This window comes from Talpa europaea (genome assembly GCF_964194135.1).
Source record: "Talpa europaea genome assembly, chromosome: 11".
NCBI classification, from domain to species: Eukaryota; Metazoa; Chordata; class Mammalia; order Eulipotyphla; family Talpidae; genus Talpa; species Talpa europaea.
In genome coordinates, this window is record NC_140078.1 from 77,568,278 (window position 1) to 77,589,488 (window position 21,211).

Genomic DNA, 21,211 nt, shown 5'->3' on the forward strand with positions numbered 1-21,211 from the left:
AGTCCACAGGGGCCACCCTATGCACACTTGAGTAACCCCAACCTCTGCAAGAAGCCAGTGAGCAATCTGCCCCCAAGTCACTCCCCTGGAGTACCGCCCTCCCCCCCAGAGTAAATAAGCACACTGACCAGATCAGTGAAAAAAAAAACATGTTCTAGCCTGTTCTATAAGAAAGGCCAGCAAAGGAAAATATTTCTCAGTTCTGGAGAAGAGAAGAAAGATCACCAACCTCTGGATCCAGCTCCTCTGGGTCTCCTCAAGCTGCCAGCAACCCCATGAGGCAACAGACAGCAGGCCCTGAAAGTGGCCATTAGGAAAAGGCCATAGTCAGCGTAATCGAAGGCTTCCTCGAAGAGGTGTCCCCTGAGCTGCGTCTTAAATAGCCTTGGCACTCTGCAGACCTCAGTCTCCTTTGTCATAGCAAGGGGATGAGAGAGAAATGATTGGTTCCAAGAGCTCTTTGTCCAGTCTCTTAGAGCTTCAGTGGCAGAATTTCCCAGTTGACCTCCCCCTCGTTCATCCTTTCCTGGGTCTTTTCAGAAAGAATCCCATTACTTCCTTGCCATAAGTGGACTCTGTCATCAGTATGTGAAACCTTAAAAGAGTAAATCTGTGCTCACCAGCTGATATTTCCCCACAGACATGGCTATTGTCACAGACCAGGAAATGCGTTGCTGGCCTCAAACCCAATGCTTTAGGCCAAAGATACTGTAGAGTGACAATTAAAGCAGAGTCCAATTTGGGTATTTGAGCTGCTGCCCATGGCCTTGCTTTGTGTCCCCACCCCCTCATGGGAGGGCAGGGGCTCTGGGCGCAGTGAGCAGAACTAAAGTGTGCCCACCAAGGTAGTGTGGAACTCACTGGAGCTGATGCATTCGGACAACAAAGGACTTGCAAATCCCACCGCCAGCACGGCTCTGGGCCCACACCCCTGCAAGCTCCACCCACAGCCCAGGCAGTTGCCAACATCTGCCAGGACAATTTCCACAGAGAACGCTGACTGCCCCTGAGCCCTGGGCAGGCTGAAGCGTTAGTGGCACTGTGGGGACAGCTTCCCCACGCGTTTGCCCCTTGCTGCCTGCCTGTCTCTGGGTCAGGGGCACAGCAGCCTTGGGCACAGTAGCCACGGGTGCTCCTAACACATTAACCGGCTGGACTATGAATGGATGGAGCTTAATCTGAGATCTGGACGCTTCAGTGGGGGCGTGGCGAGGGCGGGTGGGATGGGGGCAGGGCCCTGCTGCTGGCAGAGAAGCCCCCTTGCTCCCCACGCTCTGCTCAAACTTGTCGTAGGACAGTGGCTAAGTGTCAGACCAAATATGTCTACACGTGCTTTTCTGTCACTCGCTGTGTGGTGCTGGCTTCTGCAGGGAACTGGGTCGTGCAACTAACAGATCACGGCATCTCAGCTTTGGGGAATGGGATGGATGGGAATGGGTCCCAGGAGGATAAGGCAAAGGAGAAAATGCCATGTGGGTCATCCCATCCCCTCCTGACCTGAACCTTCCCAAAAGGTGGGAGCGTAGGACATGACCCCCCAATGGCTTTGCCACACCTCCCCCCTCAGCCCCCTACCACATGTACTGTGTCCCCCTACCAAGAGCATCTCCCCATCTTGGATCAAGCTGAGGCCCCTCTGATGCTCTGGACTGCAACTGACCTTCTGTGGGTGACATTTAACTGGGCAGGCCTTGCATACCTGAGACCAGCCAGCAGGGGATAGACTTTGGTTGGCATTTTCCACACCCATTTCCTGTATTTGGCTACTGAAGAACAGAGGATTAAGCCCCTCTGACAATACTCGAACCACACGGGACTTCTGTCCCCCAGGACAGAATCTCACCAGCTAGGGAATTTGGGTCTAAAAGCACAAGACAGGTCATCTTGTGGTTACCCATGAGACTCAGCACCCCCCCCTACCCAAATCCCTGCCCAGTGGAGCGGGGAGCACAGGACCTGTCTCGGATAGGGTGACCCCATGCTCCTTCTCACCTCCCCCAGGCCTGAAGACCATCGTGGGGGCCCTCATTCAGTCTGTGAAGAAGCTGGCCGACGTGATGGTCCTCACGGTCTTCTGCCTCAGCGTCTTCGCCCTCATCGGCCTGCAGCTCTTCATGGGCAACCTCAGGCACAAGTGCGTGCGCAACTTCACGATACTCAACGACACCAACGGCTCCGTGGAGGCCGACAGTGTGGTCTGGCCATCACTGGACGACTACCTCAACAACTCAGGTACAGACTTACAATGTGGTCCAGGTACAAGTTTGTGCTCCCTCCATAGGTGAGGCGCCTCTCACACAGGCTTCGCCGAAGGGTTAGCGTCCCTCCACAGCATTCAAGCCCCACCTGAGCCTCTGGGGGCCCAGCTGTGTGCTCAGGGATCCCGGTCACCACCTTTGGGGCCGCCATGAGACAGGTCATGTGATTAGCACACTTAGGACCTGTCCTCATGAGTTCTTGGACTTGAAGGGGTGATGACACTAGAAGAACAGGAAAGATGGAGTTAGTTGGAAAAGCAGACCGGAACAGCACTGCAATGTTTGGAGCTGGGACTTACCCAAGAGCGTCGGGTGTGGTGAGGCAGCGGGACTGCCTGCAGAGGGAGGCATGTTGGTTCGGGAAGAATGTGCCATGGAGCTGGGTAGTTTGTGAGGCTTAGAGTGGAAGCCACAGCTGCTTGGCATGGGATGTTTCAATTGACTTCAGTGTTCCTTGCCAGGAGAGGGTAAGAACAAACTTGTTGATTGTACAAAGACACATGAGTCCCTCTTTCACTGCCCATGGATTGTACTTCCGTTCTCCAGGCTGATGACCAGTAGCTCTTTAACTAGTCCATTGACCTGGACCAAAAATAGACGCTAATGCAGGGCCAGATGCCAGGCCACAAGAGTCCTAAAGGCCAGTGTAAAGTTAGGGCCTCTATCACACACCAGCAATCCACTTAGGAAGTAGAAATCTAGAAATTTGAGGAAATCTGAAAATGAGGACATTTGCTAATGGTTTGATTGTGGCCAATAGCAGTGATTTTAAAACATCAGTATGCACTAGAGTCCCCTGGAAGGCTCTGGAAAACACAGACTGATGGGCCCCACTTCAAGAGTTTCTGCGTCAGTAGATCTGGGGTGACGCTTAGAAAGTCTCGCCAGTTCCCAGTTGATACTTGATGCTGCTGGTCTGCCGTTGAGAAGTGCTGCTTCTGACCAAGACAGGTGGTGGTAACTTACAGGGACTGGCAGAAGGCCACTGAAAGAAGGAGACAGGATTGGGTGTCTCATCGAGTTGAGCCCCAACCCTATCTGAACAGACCAAAGTATGGCCATGGGGAGTGTGCCAGGTATCCATCCTACCACCTTATCCACAGGAAGTGGGTCAGAGGTGGGGAGTCATCTGGCAAGGCTATATGATGGATGACTCGGCGCTAAGCTGGAATTCTTCCCAGACCCCTGTTTCCTAGTCCGGGGCCTCTCTTAACCCTGGTTGCCCTCCTGAGTGGTAGGAGCAGGATGCAGAAGTTCACTATGGGGACAGCTAAGGGCTTCCTGTGTCTTCCAAGAATGTGGGGGACACTAGCCCACTAGTGGACTTTCCAAAGTTCTGTGTGTAAAGTGGCAACCCCAGGAGCCCCCAGGCCACACATGCCTCTCACCATCCAATGTTTCTCCCCCAGAAAATTACCTGATCAAGAATGGCACCACAGATGTCTTACTGTGTGGAAACAGCTCCGATGCCGGGTATGTGGTGCCCACCCCCCACGGCCATCTCATCCCACCAGGGACTCTCCTGTACTTTCAGTTATACCCTTGACTCCAGGGACCATGAGTTCTCCTCCTGCCTCCCTTGCCCCTGGCAGCTTCCCTGCCCCACCCCCACCACAGGGGAGACACTGCTAAAGGTTGAAGAGAGGATTGATTCAGGTCTGCAGGTGGTGTGAGGCTGGGGGAAAGCCCAGGAAGTCCTATAGGCCTCCCTAACAGTAAAACTGAGGATACATCCCCTTCCAGCAGCCTAGAGTCTCCTCCAGAGCAAGGAGGGCCTGGACCTGCAGTCTGAATATGGTACCCAGAGATGCCCAGTAACCATGTACAGCTTCTGCACCCCAAGGTCTGAGTCAGTGACTGCCCGGGGTTCTTAGTGGGTGGGGCACACAGTCTCACCTGTGTACTCCGTGGAGTTACAGTCCCAAATCTCTGAGCACCAGAGCCACTCCTGTCACTAAAGAGATTGTCTAGAAGGTCTTATGATATTAACAAGGCACAAAGGCCTCTCGCTCTCACTCTCACTCTCTCACTGTCAATATTTTGTGCACACCATGAGTCTAGCAAGCACTTGCTCTTTGGAAGGGTGGCTGTCCCCTCCTGCTCAGTAAATGGCTCCGTCTCACTGTGCCTGAGTGCAGTCAGACAAATGGGCATGTTCTACAGACACAACTAGCTCCCGCCCGCCCACCCCACAAGCATCCTCCAAGCCCCTTGGCTCAGCCTTCACCCTGAGCACCATCCTATTCAGCTCAGCCAAGCCTCACTGCCCTCCCTGCCTTCCTGCTCTAAGCTCGACTCCCCTTGGGAGAAGTAGGCAGAGGAAGAAAGTGAGCCAGGCCCTGGGTGCTTCCTCTGTGAAGGGAGAGGCAACTCAGACAGCAGCTGGGACGGTGTGTCATGTGGGCACGGGGAGCTGAATTCAGACCTTCAGAATACAGATGGGTGGAGAAAGGGGCGGAGGGTGTCCCAGGTGAAAGCCGTGGAGGTGGGAACCAGGAGTGTGGCGCTAGGTGTGTGGAGCTCAATGTGGTGAAGTCACAGGGCACACATTGGGCTGCCCAGTGAGGGTCTCAGGAGCAGAGAACCCCACATAGGAAAAGATTTTCATGTCTGGCCTCAGGACATGTCCCGAGGGCTACCGATGCCTAAAGGCCGGCGAGAACCCTGACCATGGCTATACCAGCTTCGACTCCTTCGCCTGGGCCTTCCTCGCCCTCTTCCGCCTGATGACGCAGGACTGCTGGGAGCGCCTCTACCAGCAGGTGCGTGGGTGCCCTAGCCCGCAGTGGGGTACTGGGAAGGGGCTCAGGACCCCCTACACCAGGGCCCAGGTTGCAAAAACTAACCAGAAATGGCCCCAGCAGTTTTTCCGCTGGCAAGAGCTGAGGAGGAACAGGGAACTGGGGATAGACACCATAGCCTCTGTGGGTACTTGTGCTGGTAGCCAAGTACCCACCCCTTTATATAAAACACTGTGCTCTGTGAGCAGGACGCTCCTTGTCCCCCATGCTACAGAATAGTCCCCTCTCTGACGGCAGCTCGCCCCTGTGGACAGGGACATGCTGAGTCCCTCTCTTGGCAGGACACTTCTCTGTAGGGATATGCTTGCTCTACCCTCCCCAGGCTGTGGCTATGTGAATCCCTGGCACAGCCAGACTGGGCAACTGAAAATCCATGACCATGACCCAGAAGGGACCCCAGTGAAGATGACCTCTTCCCCCTTGTTCCCCCAGACTCTGAGGTCTGCAGGGAAGATCTACATGATTTTCTTCATGCTTGTCATCTTCCTGGGCTCCTTCTACCTGGTGAACCTGATCCTGGCTGTGGTTGCCATGGCCTATGAGGAACAAAACCAAGCCACCATTGCAGAGACTGAGGAGAAGGAAAAGCGCTTCCAAGAAGCCATGGAGATGCTCAAGAAAGAGCATGAGGTGGGTGAGCAGTGCAACCAAAGAGCCTCACCTGGCTGTGGGGGCTTATAAACATGGTGCCTGCTAGGTAAAGCTGTGCCTGTAAGCAGGGTACATGCTGGGAAAAGCTGGTGCTTAGAAATGTGCTGCATGCTGGGTGAAGCGGGTGCTGGTTAGAGTATTCCCTGTGAATGTGGTGTCTGTTCAGTAAAAATTGATACCTGCTGAGTGAAGACAGTACCTGTTTGTAAGAGGCCTACTAGGTAAAGATCTTGCCTGTTGGGTAAAGGTGGTTCCTGCGTGTAGTACAATCACAGGCCAAATGTACCCTAGTCAAGGGATGCCTTCTGTCGGGGTAGTGAGGAAGGTCTGAGGTCAGAGGCCTGAGCCGGCTCAATAGATAAAGCTCTGCCCTGCTGCCCACAATTCCACAGCTGGGCGCTGGAGGCTAACTACAGAGCAAGCCCCTGAGAAGCCAGACTGTGGACATCCACTTTCTTCGCAGTGCCTGTGCCACCTCCCCCAGGGCCCATTTTTGTCACCTGAACCTTCACGATTCCTTGCCCCCTAGTTCTGTCACTTCCTCTGTTCATCCACCATCACAGCTAACCTCCCACCTGTCCCCCACACTCCACTCTTCCAAGAGCTGCCAACTCAGCCCCCACTCTCTTCCTCCCTGGATCTTAGTCTTTCTCAGAACATCTGGGTCTGTCTGAACTCATCTCTCCGTGATGCCCTTGTCTGGGGGTAAGCGTGCAAGTCTGTTTACTGATGGAGAAAATCGAGACACAGTTGCCAGGCCTGCCTTAGCCTGAGGCTGGCCACTCTCAATGACCAAGACATCGCTCTCCCATTCTTTTCCAGGCTCTCACCATCAGGGGTGTGGACACTGTGTCACGCAGCTCCTTGGAGATGTCCCCTTTGGCCCCAGTAATCACCCATGAAAGAAGAAGCAAAAGGAGAAAACGAATGTCTTCAGGGACAGAAGAGTGTGGGGATGAGCGGTTCCCCAAGTCCGACTCAGAGGATGGCCCCCGGGCAATGGTAATCCCCAGCTCTGAGGCCACCGTGTGGGTACAGTCACAGTCCGCAGCTGCTCCCCAAGGAGAGCATTCTTCATCCCCCTCCCAGTTTTTCCTCTTCCCCCATGGCCGTTCTTGGAGTGGAGGATCCCTGGGCCGAGGAATGGAGAGTTATGATATCCCCATCCTCAGCTAAGTCCCAGCATCAGGGCTGGGCCTGGGGGACAGCCTGTGGGCTTGCTGGGATGAGCGAGGGCCATGGCTGACAGCCTCCAGACCAGGACTGTCTGCTCCCAGCCTTCCTGTGTCCTTCCCCCACTCAGAGGCTTCAAGTGAGGGCGATCCCAGAGGATACAGGGTGGCTTCTTGCCCTGCACCTCTCCCCTCACTACCGAGGCTCAGCCCGCCCAGTTCTGGCCGAGGCCCGCACCACTCTGAGAAGCTGAGCTGGGGCCAGTGCCACGGGAGGGAGGCTGGGAGCTCATGAAGAACCGGCTTGGTCATGTCCGTTCTCCACGTGCCCACAGAATCATCTTGGCCTCACCCACGGCCTCAGCAGAACCTCAATGAAGCCACGCTCCAGCCGCGGGAGCATTTTCACATTTCGCCGACGAGACCTAGGTTCCGAGACGGATTTTGCTGATGATGAAAATAGCACGGCGGGGGACAGCGAGAGCCACCGCACATCACTGCTGGTGCCCTGGCCCCTGCGCCGGCCCAGTGCCCAAGGACAGCTCAGCCCCGGGACCTCGGCTCCTGGCCATGCCCTCAATGGCAAAAGGAACAGCACCGTGGACTGCAACGGGGTGGTCTCCTTGTTGGGGACGGGCGACCCTGAGGCCACCTCCCTAGGGAGCCGCCTCCTCCGCCCGATGATGCTGGAGCGCCCCCCAGACACGGTGAGCCAGCCCCTCCATGTAGCAACAGGGAAGATCTGGTCAAACTGGTCCCCAGTGCCAGGTCCTGAATTCATTGAGCACCTATTGTGTGCTGGGCTCTGGGGGTGAATAAGCCTAAAAGCTCTGCTGTCAGAGAACTTCTAGCTAAAAAAAATTTTAAAAATTTTAAAAAGAGAGAACTTCTAGCAATGGGGCAAACATTGAAAAATCATATGTGCATATGATATGGAATGGTGATAAGCAGGGGAGATGGTTAAGTGTACAGCACCTAGTAAGGCCTGGGCACAGCGATGCCAGGTGGCACAGGACCAGTGCCCTGGAGGCCCTGTGGGTACCAGGGGTTAGCCCTGTTGAGTTGCTTGATCCTGAGCAATTCAGAGGGTCCTGGGAGAAGGACTGAGGTGGGGTGGTAAGGGGACACTCAACAATGTTCTCAGCAACAATTACTCACCAAGTTTGAAATATTTCAGGATTTTACAAGCTGGTAATTCGGTATTCGGCCAAATCCTAAGTGCCAGGGGAAGACAAAAGCAAAGAAGGGGGAGAAGGAACCCCTACTCCTTAGGAGGCATCTGAACAAAGACCAGAAGGAAGCAAGGGTAGGGACCAGGCTGCTTTCTGAAACTGAGGGGGAATAGAGACAAGGACTTAGCACCTAGATTCTGGACACCAAGTGGGTTTGAATTCCAGTTGCTAGCTCACCAGCACATAACTGTGAGCAAGTTACTTTGTTTTCTGTGCCTCAGGCTGTCATCTGTACAAGGATTGTTGGGAGGATTAGTGTGCCAACACAGGTAAAGCAATCAAGACATGAGTATGTTGATGTGGCGGTAACAGCCTAAGCACATACCACCATTATGTTACCTGGGCAAGCATGTTCAAAGGCCCTGAGGCAGAAGTGTATCTCGCCTATTAGAGGAAATGCCATGTGGTCAGTGTGGCCAGAACACAGGGCAAAGGGCAGATGAGTTGGAATGATTGTGGAAAGGTAGTGGGGTGACATGAAAGGGCAGTCAGAGCTCTGGGCTCATCGTGACAGCCGTCGAGAGCCCCATTGGGCATCCGGTATCCTTGCTGACTCTTACGTCCCAATGCAGTGTCCAGAGCTGCTCACCCAGGAAAAGGGTGATCATGTGGCTCAGACGTCAAGGCCTACAAGGAGTCAGGGGAAGACATTTTGAGGTAGATGAAGTGGAGGCTGGTCAGCAAATGGCCTGTTTTTCTCCTCAGACATTTATTCTAGCTGTGGGATTTTGTGCCTCAATTTCCACATCTGTAAAGTGGAAATAAAATTAACATCCCGTCAGCAGGTTGTGATGACTAAAAGAACTGGTGCTGAGACCAGAACTTTCCTCGTGTTCGGGTAATCATTATTATGTATTACGGTTACTGGTGCACAGGAGTCAAAACTGCTTGGCACACTGGGGGTGCCCAGGGCCCTCGTGTTCCTCTGGAGCAGATAGGGCCCTGGAGACCCAGCGGGGACAAGGCATAGCTTCTGGGCAGGTCTGGGGGGCCCCGGGCATCACTTGGAGGTGGATGTCTGGCCTCCCAGGAGCACTGAATGGACACTTCCGGAGCCCCCTACAGGGCCAGCCCTGGAGCGCTGGCCTTGTGGAATCAGGTCAGCAGCCCAGAATGCTAATCAGATTTCCTAATCTCATTGGGGAGAAAATCATCTCATTGTGCTGCACATGTCGGGAGGAATCCAAGTTCAAACACCTCATTACTGGGAACTCTGACTTCACCCACTCTCACCGCTGTGGGGCCCATTTGTAACCTTAAAGGGATTAATAGGCCAAGGGGATCATTTGCAGAGTTAAAGGAATTAGCTGACCAAGATGGAGACATTTGAAAAGTTAAAGAGATTAGCAGGCCGTTGGCCCCTGGGAATGCCATCCCTGCTTCCTCTCACTCCCCAGGGAGATGTTTCTGCCCTGTCCAGTCTGGAAACAGCACAGTGTCAGGCACATAGTGGCACTTAATCAGCAGGCAGGGGACGGGACTGGCGCAATACGCAGCTTGTGTTTAATTTATCCAGATGGAAGAGCCTATTTCCTTTGTCCGTGGCCTGTATGAGGCGCTGGTCCCAGATGAGGTTGGAGGCAAAGCGCATAGACATTCTTCTCCCCCATAGCCTAAGTTTTCATCCTCATGTCCCCTGGTCTTATAGCAAGTTAGGGGCAGAGCTAGTTCTCTAACACAAACCCCCTGATTCTCACCAATATTTATCTAGTGCCAGCCCACTGTGTTGGGTACATGGCAGTATTTGAGGCTCCAGGGTGACAGCAGTGATAAAAACACACAAGAGCTCTGTCCTCGTGGCGTTTACAGCCAGGAAGATGGACCGTGACCTGACCAATATCCTGGGTGATAGAGAGGTGCTGGGGAAGGCAGCTCTTCAGTGGAATACTTGGGGTATTGTTCTTGAGGAGGTGATGTTAAAATCAACAGGCAAGTTATTTTAGGGAGCCAACCATGAAGATGTGAAAGAATGGAGTTTTAGAGGAAACAGCATGTGCGAAGAGGAATAGGCTTGACATGTTCAAGAGAAGAGAAGGCTGAGCCAGGCGGGTATTGTGCAAACAGGAAGCTCTATCAAAAGAGTTTGATGACTTAAGGCGTGAAATATGTAGGCCTTGTAGGCAACTGAAAAGTTACTCCGAGTAAGAGGGGGAGCAGTAGAGCAGGAGGAGTTGATCAGAGAATTTTCATGATCTCATTTTCTTCTTAAGGGAGTCCCTTCCGGCTGTGTAGAGAGCAGAGGGAAGAGAAGAGGCCAGTTATGATGCTGTCACAGCCATTCTAGGGACGAGATGTTGATGACTTGCTCTGGGATCATGTATCAGTTGGCTGGTGCCACAATGATGCCGTGCAACAAACTACCCCAAAAGTCAATGGCGAGCAGCCAGCCTTTCTTCTCACACTCCCTCTGCAGGTTGCCTGTGGTTTGGCTGTTTGGGTCAGACTTTTCCGGGCCGCTCTGCTTCAAGCTGCATGTGGGCTCAGCTCCAGGCTGTGTCTTTGTTCTGAGCCCCAGGGCCAAGGGTGGCAGCGAGCTGGGGAAGTTCTTTCCCTGGAGGACGACTGGAGCACAAGAACAAGGCCAACATTACAAACACATCTCCGTTCACATCGCGTCTGCTAGCGTTCCATTGAGCAAAGCAAGTGTGTCATCAGCGGGACAGGGAAATTCTTTTTAGATTTATTTATTTACGCATACAAGAACTGGGGTATAAGCCAGAGGTGTGGGGGGTGAGAGGATCTAGCAGAGACAGAGCAGAAAACAGAACAGGCAGACTGACTGAAGTACACTGCTGAGGGGAGCAGCGGGGAGACGGGAGGTCTGCTGCGTCATGTGGGTAGCTCCCTGGCCGGGGATCAAACTTGTGCTGCAGTGGCTGCGGATAGCTTCATAGTGCTGTGTCTTAAGCCCTTGTGGCACCAGGGAGGCCCCAGGACAGGGAAATTCACTTCACCCCTGTGGCAGGGGAAAGAGTAAATATTTGCTAAATGATAGCAACCCAAATGCACAGATGGTAAAGGAGAGAAGTTGGAAGTATTTAAGACATACTTGTGAGTTAAGCCGGCAGGTTTGTCACTGTTATTACTACCGTTACACCGGCCACCTCAGCCCTCACAGCTGCCTCTGCTTGAATTCTTCCATGCCTGGGAGCTCACTACCTCCCTAGGCAACATATCAGGGCAGTCCAACCAATTGAGAAGGTTGACCTTAACTTGAACTCAGATAGATTTGGTATCCACCCCAGGCCCTGGCTCTGCCACCCTGCAAAGCCTCAGTCCCTCTGCCCTCTGCCCTGCGGAGACCATGGAACGTTGCTGTTGTATGCTGAGCAGCCTGGTGTCTTCAGCAGCCCCAGCTCAGGCTCCTGGGCGGTGCTCATGTGGGCCATGCTGATAAGAAACCTTCGTGGGTCCTCCTTGGTTCTTAAGGAGGGGTGAGGGACTCAGGTAAGCCTAGAGAATGCCCTCTGCCACCTCCCTTCATCAGAACTTGTCACATCTCCATTTGCAGCCCTGGTTCTTCTACCTACAAACATGGTGCTAACCCATTGGAAGCAAATCCAGCAGTGCAGCAGTACCTAAAGTGAAAGGGGAACTTCTCTTTCACTGCAAATCCAGCAGTGCAGCAGCACCTAAAATGAAAATGGAACTTCCACAATTCCATCACCCAGATATATCCCCTGTAACAATTCAGCATGTATCTTCTAGATGTTATTTTTCATCAAACTGGTTGTCTTGCAGGTGTTCCCATGAGAGCACACGTGGCACAACCTCATTCTCTTTAGTGTTCCTATCAGAGTCCAGAATCTGGTTCTGTTCACAATTGATTTTAATATTCTTCCTATTGATTAGTTGTTTGGGGTTTTTTTTTTGGTATCAGCATATTGCATGCTTGTTTTTGGTGCATGTGCATAATTATTTGTGGAGTTAGATTATTAGTTGAGGCATTGCAGAGCCAATTTTAAAGTTTTCTTGATAGATGTAACCAAACTCCCATCAACTATGTCTAAGCATTGTCCTTTATGCTTCTATTAATGTCACCTTAGAATGTGGTAGATGTTTTTCAATTTCTTTATGCTCTCGACTCTAGGCACTTGTGGTCAGTTGAGACTCCCCCAGATCACTTTTGCAGGCACTAAGGTTATGACAGCAGTGGGTTAACAGACCTTAGTACATGTAGCTTCCTGTCCACATTCAAGAATCACCACGGATGGGAAGTAGAGAGGAAGACGAGAACGAGGAAGACGATTGGTGTGAGGAGTGGGGGAGTTTTTTAGTGGGGAGGTTGGGAGCAGAGAAGTCCCAGTGCCCATCAAGGCCCCCACCCTCCCCCTCTGCGAGGTCCCCAACCTGATCTGTGCCAGCTGTCCCAGTTCCAGCTGCTGCTTCAGGTCCAGGACTCCACCGCCAGGCTGACGCGTTCCTCTTGCTTGCACCCAGACCACACCGTCAGAGGAGCCAGGCAGGCCCCAGATGCTGACCCCTCAGGCCCCAGGCGTGGATGGCTTCGAGGAGCCAGGGGAGCGGCAGCGGGCCCTCAGCGCCGTCAGCGTCCTCACCAGCGCGCTGGAAGGTCAGCACCGTGGAATCATCCAAACACTCCCCTCTTCTGGTCTAAACACCCTCACTGTGATCCTGCCCCGAGCCAGGCAGCCCCCATCTGCTTGGACTGCCTTGGACATTCCCACAGCTGAGCCAAACTGTTCAGTCTGTATCCTCTCCTCAATGTCCTTTTATCCGTTTCCGCTCATTCTTTCCTGGACATCCTCAGGAGCCTGGCCTGTGTTTCTCCCGAACATTCCCACAGCTGTCCTGCCTGTCTGCAAGTGCTTAGCTGTCTTATCCTGTCCTCTCCCCAGCATTGTTTTGTTCTCCTGGGATCATCCTGTCCTAATCCTGCCTATTCTGGCGGATTCACAGCCATTCCCACGTCCGTCTCACACTGTTCCAGCATCCTACAATCTGTCCCAGTCAATTCCTCTTTAGGCGACCCCCACATTCATTCCAGTCTGAGCTTTGCACACCCCCATTTTATTCCCCCTGTTCCACATCTATTAACCTCTTTTCCAGCATGCCCCCATCTCTCCTAACCCATCCCAGATGTCCACATCTATCCTGTTCTGTCCTGGGTTTCCTTATACCAGAACCTGCCTGCACCAGATGTTGTCCCATCCTTTTCAACCTGTCCTGTCCTGAGTATCCCCATGTCCATGTGGGGCTATTGTCTCAAGAGATTAGGACATCTGGCCTAGTTTATCCTGTCCCAGCTTTTCCCACATCCATCCTGATCTCCTGCCCCTGTGGTCTTCTTCTCCCATACTTCCAAGTTAAGGAGCCCTATAAGAATACAGTAGGACACCCCTTCCCCTAATCTTCCCTGCCCCTCCCTCTCAGGTAGCAGCCTGTCAGGTAAGGCAGCCATCTTTTCTGGAACACCACAAGTTCTATATAAGTCAGTCAACTAAAACAAACTAGCTCACTGACTGTCCCCTCAGAGCTGGAGGAGTCTCATCGCAAGTGTCCACCATGTTGGAACCGCTTCGCCCAGCGCTACCTGATCTGGGAGTGCTGCCCACTGTGGATGTCTATCAAGCAGAGAGTGAAATTCATGGTCATGGACCCATTCGCTGACCTCACCATCACCATGTGCATCGTGCTCAACACGCTCTTCATGGCCCTGGAGCACTACAACATGACGGCTGAGTTTGAGGAGATGCTTCAGGTCGGAAACCTGGTAAGAGGCACCAGCAGCTGACTCTCAAATGGGCATCCTGGTACAAAGGGCTCTCAACCAGCTGTTACAGCCTTCATGGGGAAGGGAGGAGGGACCCAGAGCTCAAAAGGCTCTTCTGAAGTGAGAGTCATTGTGGAAGGTTTCTCAGAGGCAGGAGTCTCAGGATTGACTTTTAAGGAGCTGAGAGATGTCATCGGGAATAAGCAGTTGACCCAGACCTAGAAAACCAAAATGAGTTGGGATGAACCTGAAATATGTGGGGACATGAGATTTTGGAATCAGTAGATGGAGGAGGGAAGTGTGTGCAGAAAGAGGCAGTTCTGTTCTAGACAGAGCATGTAGAGACGCGTGTCACTGTTTGCTGAATGGGGGAAAGGATAGGTGGATGGTTGGATGGAGGGAATGAAGGATGAATGGATGATCAGAACGAAGATAAATGGAGAGATGGGTGGGGGAGTGGCTAGGTAGATGGGCGGGTGGGTAGGTGGATGGGTGGATGGATGGAGGGATGGATGGATGGATGGATGGATGGATGGATGGATGGATGGATGGATGGATGGCGTAAGTAAATTGGGCAGAGCCAGATTTGAATTCTGACTCATCTCCTACTAACTGTGTGACCTCAAATAAATTACTTAGTCTCAGTAATTGGCACAATGAGTATTTGTTGAATTTAATAAATGTAAAATTAGTATGACAATATCAGCCTCGTAGGAAACTAATGAGGCTGGAATAAGATAATGTGGGTAATGTGCTTGGCTCAGAGTTTGATAAACAAGCGTTCAAAATAAATGATAGCCGTGGTTGTTACTGTTGTTGTTGTTAAAGAGATAGTCCCTGGAAGCCAGAATGTCTAGGTTCTAACTGTGATTTTTTTTTCCCTTGCGGTCAAATCAAGCCCTACTTCTTTACTATAAAAAATGGAAAGCTGAGGCGCAAAAGGTGACAGAGGTGGGCATGTAGCTACTGTATCCTGACTCTTAGGGACAGGCCTGTATCGGTTCTGTTCAGGTAAACACAGAGTCAGCCCTTCTCCAGGTGACCCCAGGGCAGGGCTGGCAGACAGCCCATGGCCTCCAAAAGGAGCTCCTGAGTTTGTGTGGAGGGAGGAGGTCATCTGGCCCAAGCTTTCTCTTACTGCAGATTTAGCCCTTTCTTGGTCTCAGCTGCATAGGCAGGCAGGTCTCCCACACTGTGGGATGTGAAGATTCTTTTCCCATATTACTTTCCATATCTAGAACTCCAGATAGTTCTTTATAGGATCTATTCAAATTTTCTCACAAATATAAGTCCTTTTTGCTGTAATTCTTCTTTTCTTTCTGTCTTCTTCTATATGCAAACAGAAGGGAAAGCTATAATTCTGTCTGTAGGAGTCTCATGGTACAGTTTGTGCCTGCCTGTGTTGGGTGATCTTCAGATGGTGGTTCTGCAGGCTTTCAGTTGGGTGTGCTTCTATTATAGTGTGACCATTAGGCTGGACTGAGCAGCAAGTGCAGGTGATGAAGAGCCCTGGGGGCTTTCGTGCATCATTAAGTTGTGATTAATTGCAGCTGCGTTGAACCTGTGGTTGCGTTATTAATAATAGGCCATGCAGTTGGACTATAGCTATTTGTTCTGTTTGGATAGCTTTATTGCTAGTATGCAAGGTTTTGATTGCCTTGCAATTAATGGATTCTAGATGTCTTTAGTGACAAAAGACAAATTCCATAAAAGATCCAGAGATTTAACCAACTTTTATTCCATCATATAAACAAAGGTGATTGGCCCATGCTGTTCCTGGCAGTAGTGTGGATAAGAAAACTGGAAAAGTCTCCAACTAGGAAAACAATTGAAAATACAGCAAAACATTGTTTGAAATGCATAGCAAAGTTCAGTAGAAGAAACAAAATCCCCAAGTGCCAAAAACAAAGAGAGACTTTTAAGTCTTGGCAGTAGGGGGCCTCCTTGTTGGTGTAGGGGTTAAGTCTCAGTGCTATCAAGCTATCACTGCTACAGCCTAAGTTCAATTCCCCGCCAGGGAGCTAACACTTATATGGTGCAGCAGACCTCGCCTGTCTCACCCGCTGCTCCCTTCAGCAGTGTGTTTCAGTAGATCCACCTGTGTTGCTCCCCACTCTGTCTCTAGAATCCTCTCACCCCTACACACCCACACCTCTGTCCTACACCCCAGTTCTTCTGTGCATAAATAAGTAAAAATTTTTTTAATCATGGCAGGAAACACATAGGGTGGTTCTGCAGTGGCCCTGGAGGGAAAGGGAGGCTGCTGACTTGGATAATATGAGGGCCTTGGCTTTTAGTGAACATGGAGAAGCAATGTATGTCTTTGGGACAGAGTGGGTACAGCTTGAAACTCAGTAACCCTTTACTGTGACCCTCCATTCAGCAAAATGTAACAGGAAAAGCCCACACACTGATGCTGGAATATGATAAGGAGGAAGCTCGATGGTCCCAGCCAGGGCTAAAAATGGAGGGTAATGTAACCTCTGGAAGCTTATAACTATGAATTTGGCCTCAACAGATTTGCAGTTCAAATTTGAACCTGAATATTCCTAGAAATTCTGCCTTGAAAATTAACACATAAGATGATTCTGGGATGACATTGGGGGGGCCTCCTGAAAGAAGCAAACATAAAACTTCTCTGAAAGAACACACTTAACTCAGGCCAAGCTGGATTCCCCAAATTACAAAGAATACAAGGAAATAGTTCACAATTAGCAAGAGCCAGCACATGCACGAGCATAGGCACATACACACACAAACACACACACACACACACAGAGACTTAATCCTCTTAAGAATGTCATATAACTGAACTGTTGGATAAAGATGATACCAGTAAATTTTGAACAGACTAAGTGAAAATTTTCTTAGAAAAATATGAATTACTAAAAAGAGATTTAAGATCAGAAAGAGAAAAAAATAAACCAAACCAAACCCAGCAGTGTGTAATTAAGAAAAATCAAACAAATTAAAAAAAACAACTCCTCATGATCAGGTTGGGTTTATTCCTACCTTTCCCTAGACAGAGAAAAATTATTTAATAAAATGAAATTCTTCACTGTAGGAACTCTTAGCAAACTAGAAAAATCTGCAATAAGTATCACACGTAACCTTGAAGCATTAGTGGCCTCCCTATGAAAGTCAGGAACGAACGCTGACGATGATGCAAGCATCACAGCGGATGCTTGTGGAAGCCCCCATTTCTGTCAGTATATAACCAGTACACGGAATGCTGATAATATTTCCCCCATTTTACTGATAAGGGAAGTGAGGCACAGAGTGGTCAAATAATTAAGCCAAGATCACACAGCCAGTAAGTGGTGGAGCCGGGACTCAAACCCCAGCAGTTTGCTTTAGAGCCCATGTGCCGGCCCACAACTGCACTGCATTGCAGCATGCTCAGCTTTGTCCCCTTCTCCCTGCTTTCAGACTGAAGGATTCTGGAGGTCTGTGTCAACCCGGTAAGAAAAGAAAAAGAAGAAGGAAGGATAACATGCAACATTATTTTCCAGATTATGTTGTTATCTATATAAATAAGCCAAGATAGACTATTATATCTAATAAGAGAATTGGACAGCGTTACAGGGTGATATACCAAACTTAGTTATTTTCCTAGTCACCATCAATTGAAGAGAGTAATTTTTCAAAGTTAACACTAACAATGGCAATAACAACTGAGAAATCCATGAATAAATGTTGCAAAAGATTGTCCATTTTCTGTGAATAAGGCATAAAATTATTGAAAGCATAAAAGAAGACTTAAATTAGTAGAGATGCCATTTTTGCTGGTGAAGGTCTGAATGGGGTAGCTATATGAATTCTTCCCAATTTAGCCTAGAAATTTAATATAATTCTAATTAAAATCTCCATGCTTTATTTTATGTGGGACCTGACAAGGTAATCCTAAAATTCATGTAGAAATGTAAAATATATCAAGGTAAATTAAGGAATAAGGTGGGAACTTATCCTGCAATGTGTTAAGATATATTATAAAGTCATAGTAATTAAAATATTATAGTATTGGTACAAACATAGCAAAATGGACCTGTGGTGAAAATTGAGAACTCAAAATTAGGAAATGCGCTTTTAGAGACTTGACAAATAACAGAGATGGCATTATAAATCAATAGGAAAAGGATAGTCTATTCAATAAATAATGCTTAAAGGGTGGGTCCCTATACAGAAGATAATAAATTTAGATCCTTACCCCACATTATATTCATTAATTAGTTGGAAGGTAATTAGATTTAATACCCCAAATTTTATTTTTTTTCCTTTTTTTATTAATAAATTTTATTTTTATATTCCCCATACAATTGCAACCCCCTTATTTTGACCCCAATCCCTCCCCTCCCTGCACCCCACTCCCCTATAGAGTGTCCTGGTTCATAGTTTTTTGTTGATTTTGATTTTCACTTTCTTATAGTTATTCATTTTCCTGGTCCCTTATTTAAGTTTTCTAGATTCCTGCTATGAGTGAGATCATCCGGTATTTTTCTTTTTCTTTCTGGCTTATTTCGCTGAGCATGATCCCTTCCAGCGCCATCCATGTTGCTGCAAATTGCATGTGTTTATCTTTTTTGAATGCTGAGTAATAATCCATGGTATATATGTACCACATCTTCTTGATCCAGTCATCTATTTTTGGGCATTTGGGTTGTTTCCAAAGCTTAGCTATTGTAAACAGTGCTGCTATAAACATAGGGGTGCAGGTGCTCTTTGGAATTGATGTTTCTGTGTCCTTTGGGTAAATAGCTAGGAGTGGAATTGCTGGATCATATGGAAGCTCTATGTTTAGTAGGTCCAGAAATCTCCACACAGCTCTCCATAGTGGTTGGACCAGTTTGCACTCCCACCAACAGTGCAGGAGAGTTCCTTTTTCTCCACACCTTCGCCAACATTTGTTGTTGCTAGTTTTTTTAATATGTGCCATTCTCACTGGTGTAATACCCCAAATTTTAAATCTTTTTGCAATAAAAACGGGAAAAATACTTATCTCAAGGTTGGGAAGGCCTTTTCAAAAATACAAAAAGTTTTTACCATGAAAGAAAAGATTGATAAATTTACCTATATTAAAATGCATAATAAAAAAGGATACTATACATGAAGTAAAATCAGTACCACCAACTGGAAATTAATATTATGCAAAGTATTGAACTGGAGAGACATGGGATCTAGACACTTCCACATCAACAAGGAAAAGCAGGACAACACTGGGAAAAACACAACCACAACGGTCAAAGGGCGCGAGTGACAGCACATCATAGAAGGGGGAAGGCAGATGGTTATAAACAAATGCATGCGAATTAAAGCACCATAGAGATGTCATTTCTAATCCATGAGGGTGAGATGTGAAACAGTGGGAACTGTACTTTGTTAAGACTGGATTTGGGGTGACCATTTCAGGGAGCGCTTGTGTAGTATCTGGTAAATCACAGATGTGCATGCCCTGTAATGTAACAGTCTGACTGAAGATAGATAGATAGATAGATGGATAGATAGATAGATAGATAGATAGATAGATAGATAGATAGATAGATAGATAGATGTTCTTTAGAAAAGCTTACGTGTCTGAACAAGAGATAATTATGTTTTTTGCAGCCATGATAATCATGGAGAAAATTGGAATCAATATAAATGCCCATCTAGCCACTGAGAAATAGGGGAGGAGCTGTCAAGCAGACCCTAAGAATGCCCATCCTGGCATGCGCAGGCAGGCACTGGGGGTGACAAGAGAGCAGGGGTACAAGGAATGAGAGACCCAAACCCCACCCTTAGAGGCTCTCGGGATGCTGAATGTGGAAGATCCAACCATTTGTACATTTGTGTAGCAAAATTGGCAGAGCACCCTCAGACAGGGCACTGTTCTAAGTGCAGTAAGACAAAAAAGGCCCCTCCTACTTCAGCTGACAGTTTAGCTGGAGAAGTTTCAATAAATATGCAGCTATATATATATACACACACCACACACACAGTATGGCCGATGGTATGTGAGGAAAAGGAAAAAAAAAAAGGCAGGGAAGAGGAATAAGGAGTGCGGTCGGAGGAGCCTCCTCTTTCGGTGACAGGAAGCCTCTTGCATTAAGTGGTTCTTAAGCAGAAACTTCAAGGGGATGAGCCCTGGATGCGGAGAGGTGATCTGGAGAAAGGGAGCAGCAAGTGCAGAGGCCTGAAGAGGGAACAGCAAGGAAGCAGTTGAGTAGGAGTTGGGGCCAGAGGGCAGGAGAGGCTGTGGGTGCATAACCCGAAACAGCCTTGCAGCTGGGAACCCAACGGTGCCCAGGAATCTAGGCTGAGTTTGGAGGATTGGTGCCGGGGCCCTTCCTCCCCCAGGAAGACTGGTTCCCTCCAGCACAAGCACTGAGGTCACGAAGGCTGGACTGGCAGGTGGTGCCCTGGGGCAGTGCAGAGATGCTACTCGCTTCTGGCTAACAGCAGTCCCTGGTCCCCCCAATTCACTCATCTGAGCAGAGGGGGAAAGAGCTGGTAATGAGGCAACCAGGACATGCTTCTCCTTTTCTCCTGTCAGCCCTCAAGGTGGGTGCCAAGGACAGGGTGAGTGCTTCCTGATGACCAGCCCCTGCCAGGGGCCTCAGCCGCAGCCTTGTCCCTGACATCACCTACCCCACGGCTGCTATAGGCCTGGCACTGTAGCCTGGGCCTCAGACCTCCCCAGTGGAAGACCTCAGAGCTTCCCCTCTTCCACGGGCCAAGAAAGCCTTGAGAATAGGCCAAATCTCCTCCAGCTGTGCCCTCAGGGACACACTCCTGTCACAGCAATTGGCACACCCCAGAGTAACTGGCAGTGGTGACAGCCTCTGGCCCACTGCTCATGGGCCCCTTGACCATACGGCTCTACTGGCAAAGACTGGTTGGGTCAGGACTCATGAGTCAATGAACCAGGTGATGCCCAGCCTCTGCCCACCTCAGGAATGTTCCCAGAAGGTTGAGGCAGTTGCTCTACATCTTGAGGGGCAGCACTGCGTTATCTCCCAATTCTCAAACTTGCTAGACCCCAAGCAAGTTGCTCAGCCTCTCAGTGTCTCCCTTTCCCGACCTGTAAGATGGGGGAAAAGATACTTTCCTCAGTGCTGGGCAAATTAACGGAAACAACAGAACATCTAGCCTAGCCTTCAGCACCTGGCCAAGCTCTCAGGGGATGGTGGCTGGTTGTTACAGCCGTGAGAGGATTTCAGCAATGGGCCGGAGGGAGCAGGAACAGCGTGAACACAGGGCCCAGCAGTGGCTGTGGGAATGTGGGTATGGAGTGAGGGGTTTCCTGTGACAGCCTAGACTGGAAGGAGTCTGGGTTTGGTTTGTGCCACCGCCGCCCTGCCTCAAGGGCCTCCTCTGCGGTGCCCGC

The 21,211-nt window shown here is 49.8% G+C and overlaps 1 protein-coding gene across 7 annotated transcripts in view; it reads left to right on the top strand.

The window, feature by feature from the left end:
• SCN5A (sodium voltage-gated channel alpha subunit 5) overlaps positions 1-21,211 on the top strand; it is a gene marked incomplete at both ends in the record, with an annotated part of 71,214 nt that overhangs the window by 18,050 nt on the left and 31,953 nt on the right. For all 7 annotated transcript variants that reach the window (XM_084246553.1, XM_084246555.1, XM_084246557.1 and 4 more), the window contains 8 exons: positions 2,002-2,232; positions 3,668-3,731; positions 4,879-5,020; positions 5,492-5,689; positions 6,533-6,712; positions 7,218-7,589; positions 12,555-12,687; positions 13,610-13,848. In XM_084246553.1, coding sequence (XP_084102679.1) covers positions 2,002-2,232; positions 3,668-3,731; positions 4,879-5,020; positions 5,492-5,689; positions 6,533-6,712; positions 7,218-7,589; positions 12,555-12,687; positions 13,610-13,848 — 1,559 coding nt within the window. The remainder of the gene's footprint in view (positions 1-2,001; positions 2,233-3,667; positions 3,732-4,878; positions 5,021-5,491; positions 5,690-6,532; positions 6,713-7,217; positions 7,590-12,554; positions 12,688-13,609; positions 13,849-21,211) is intronic.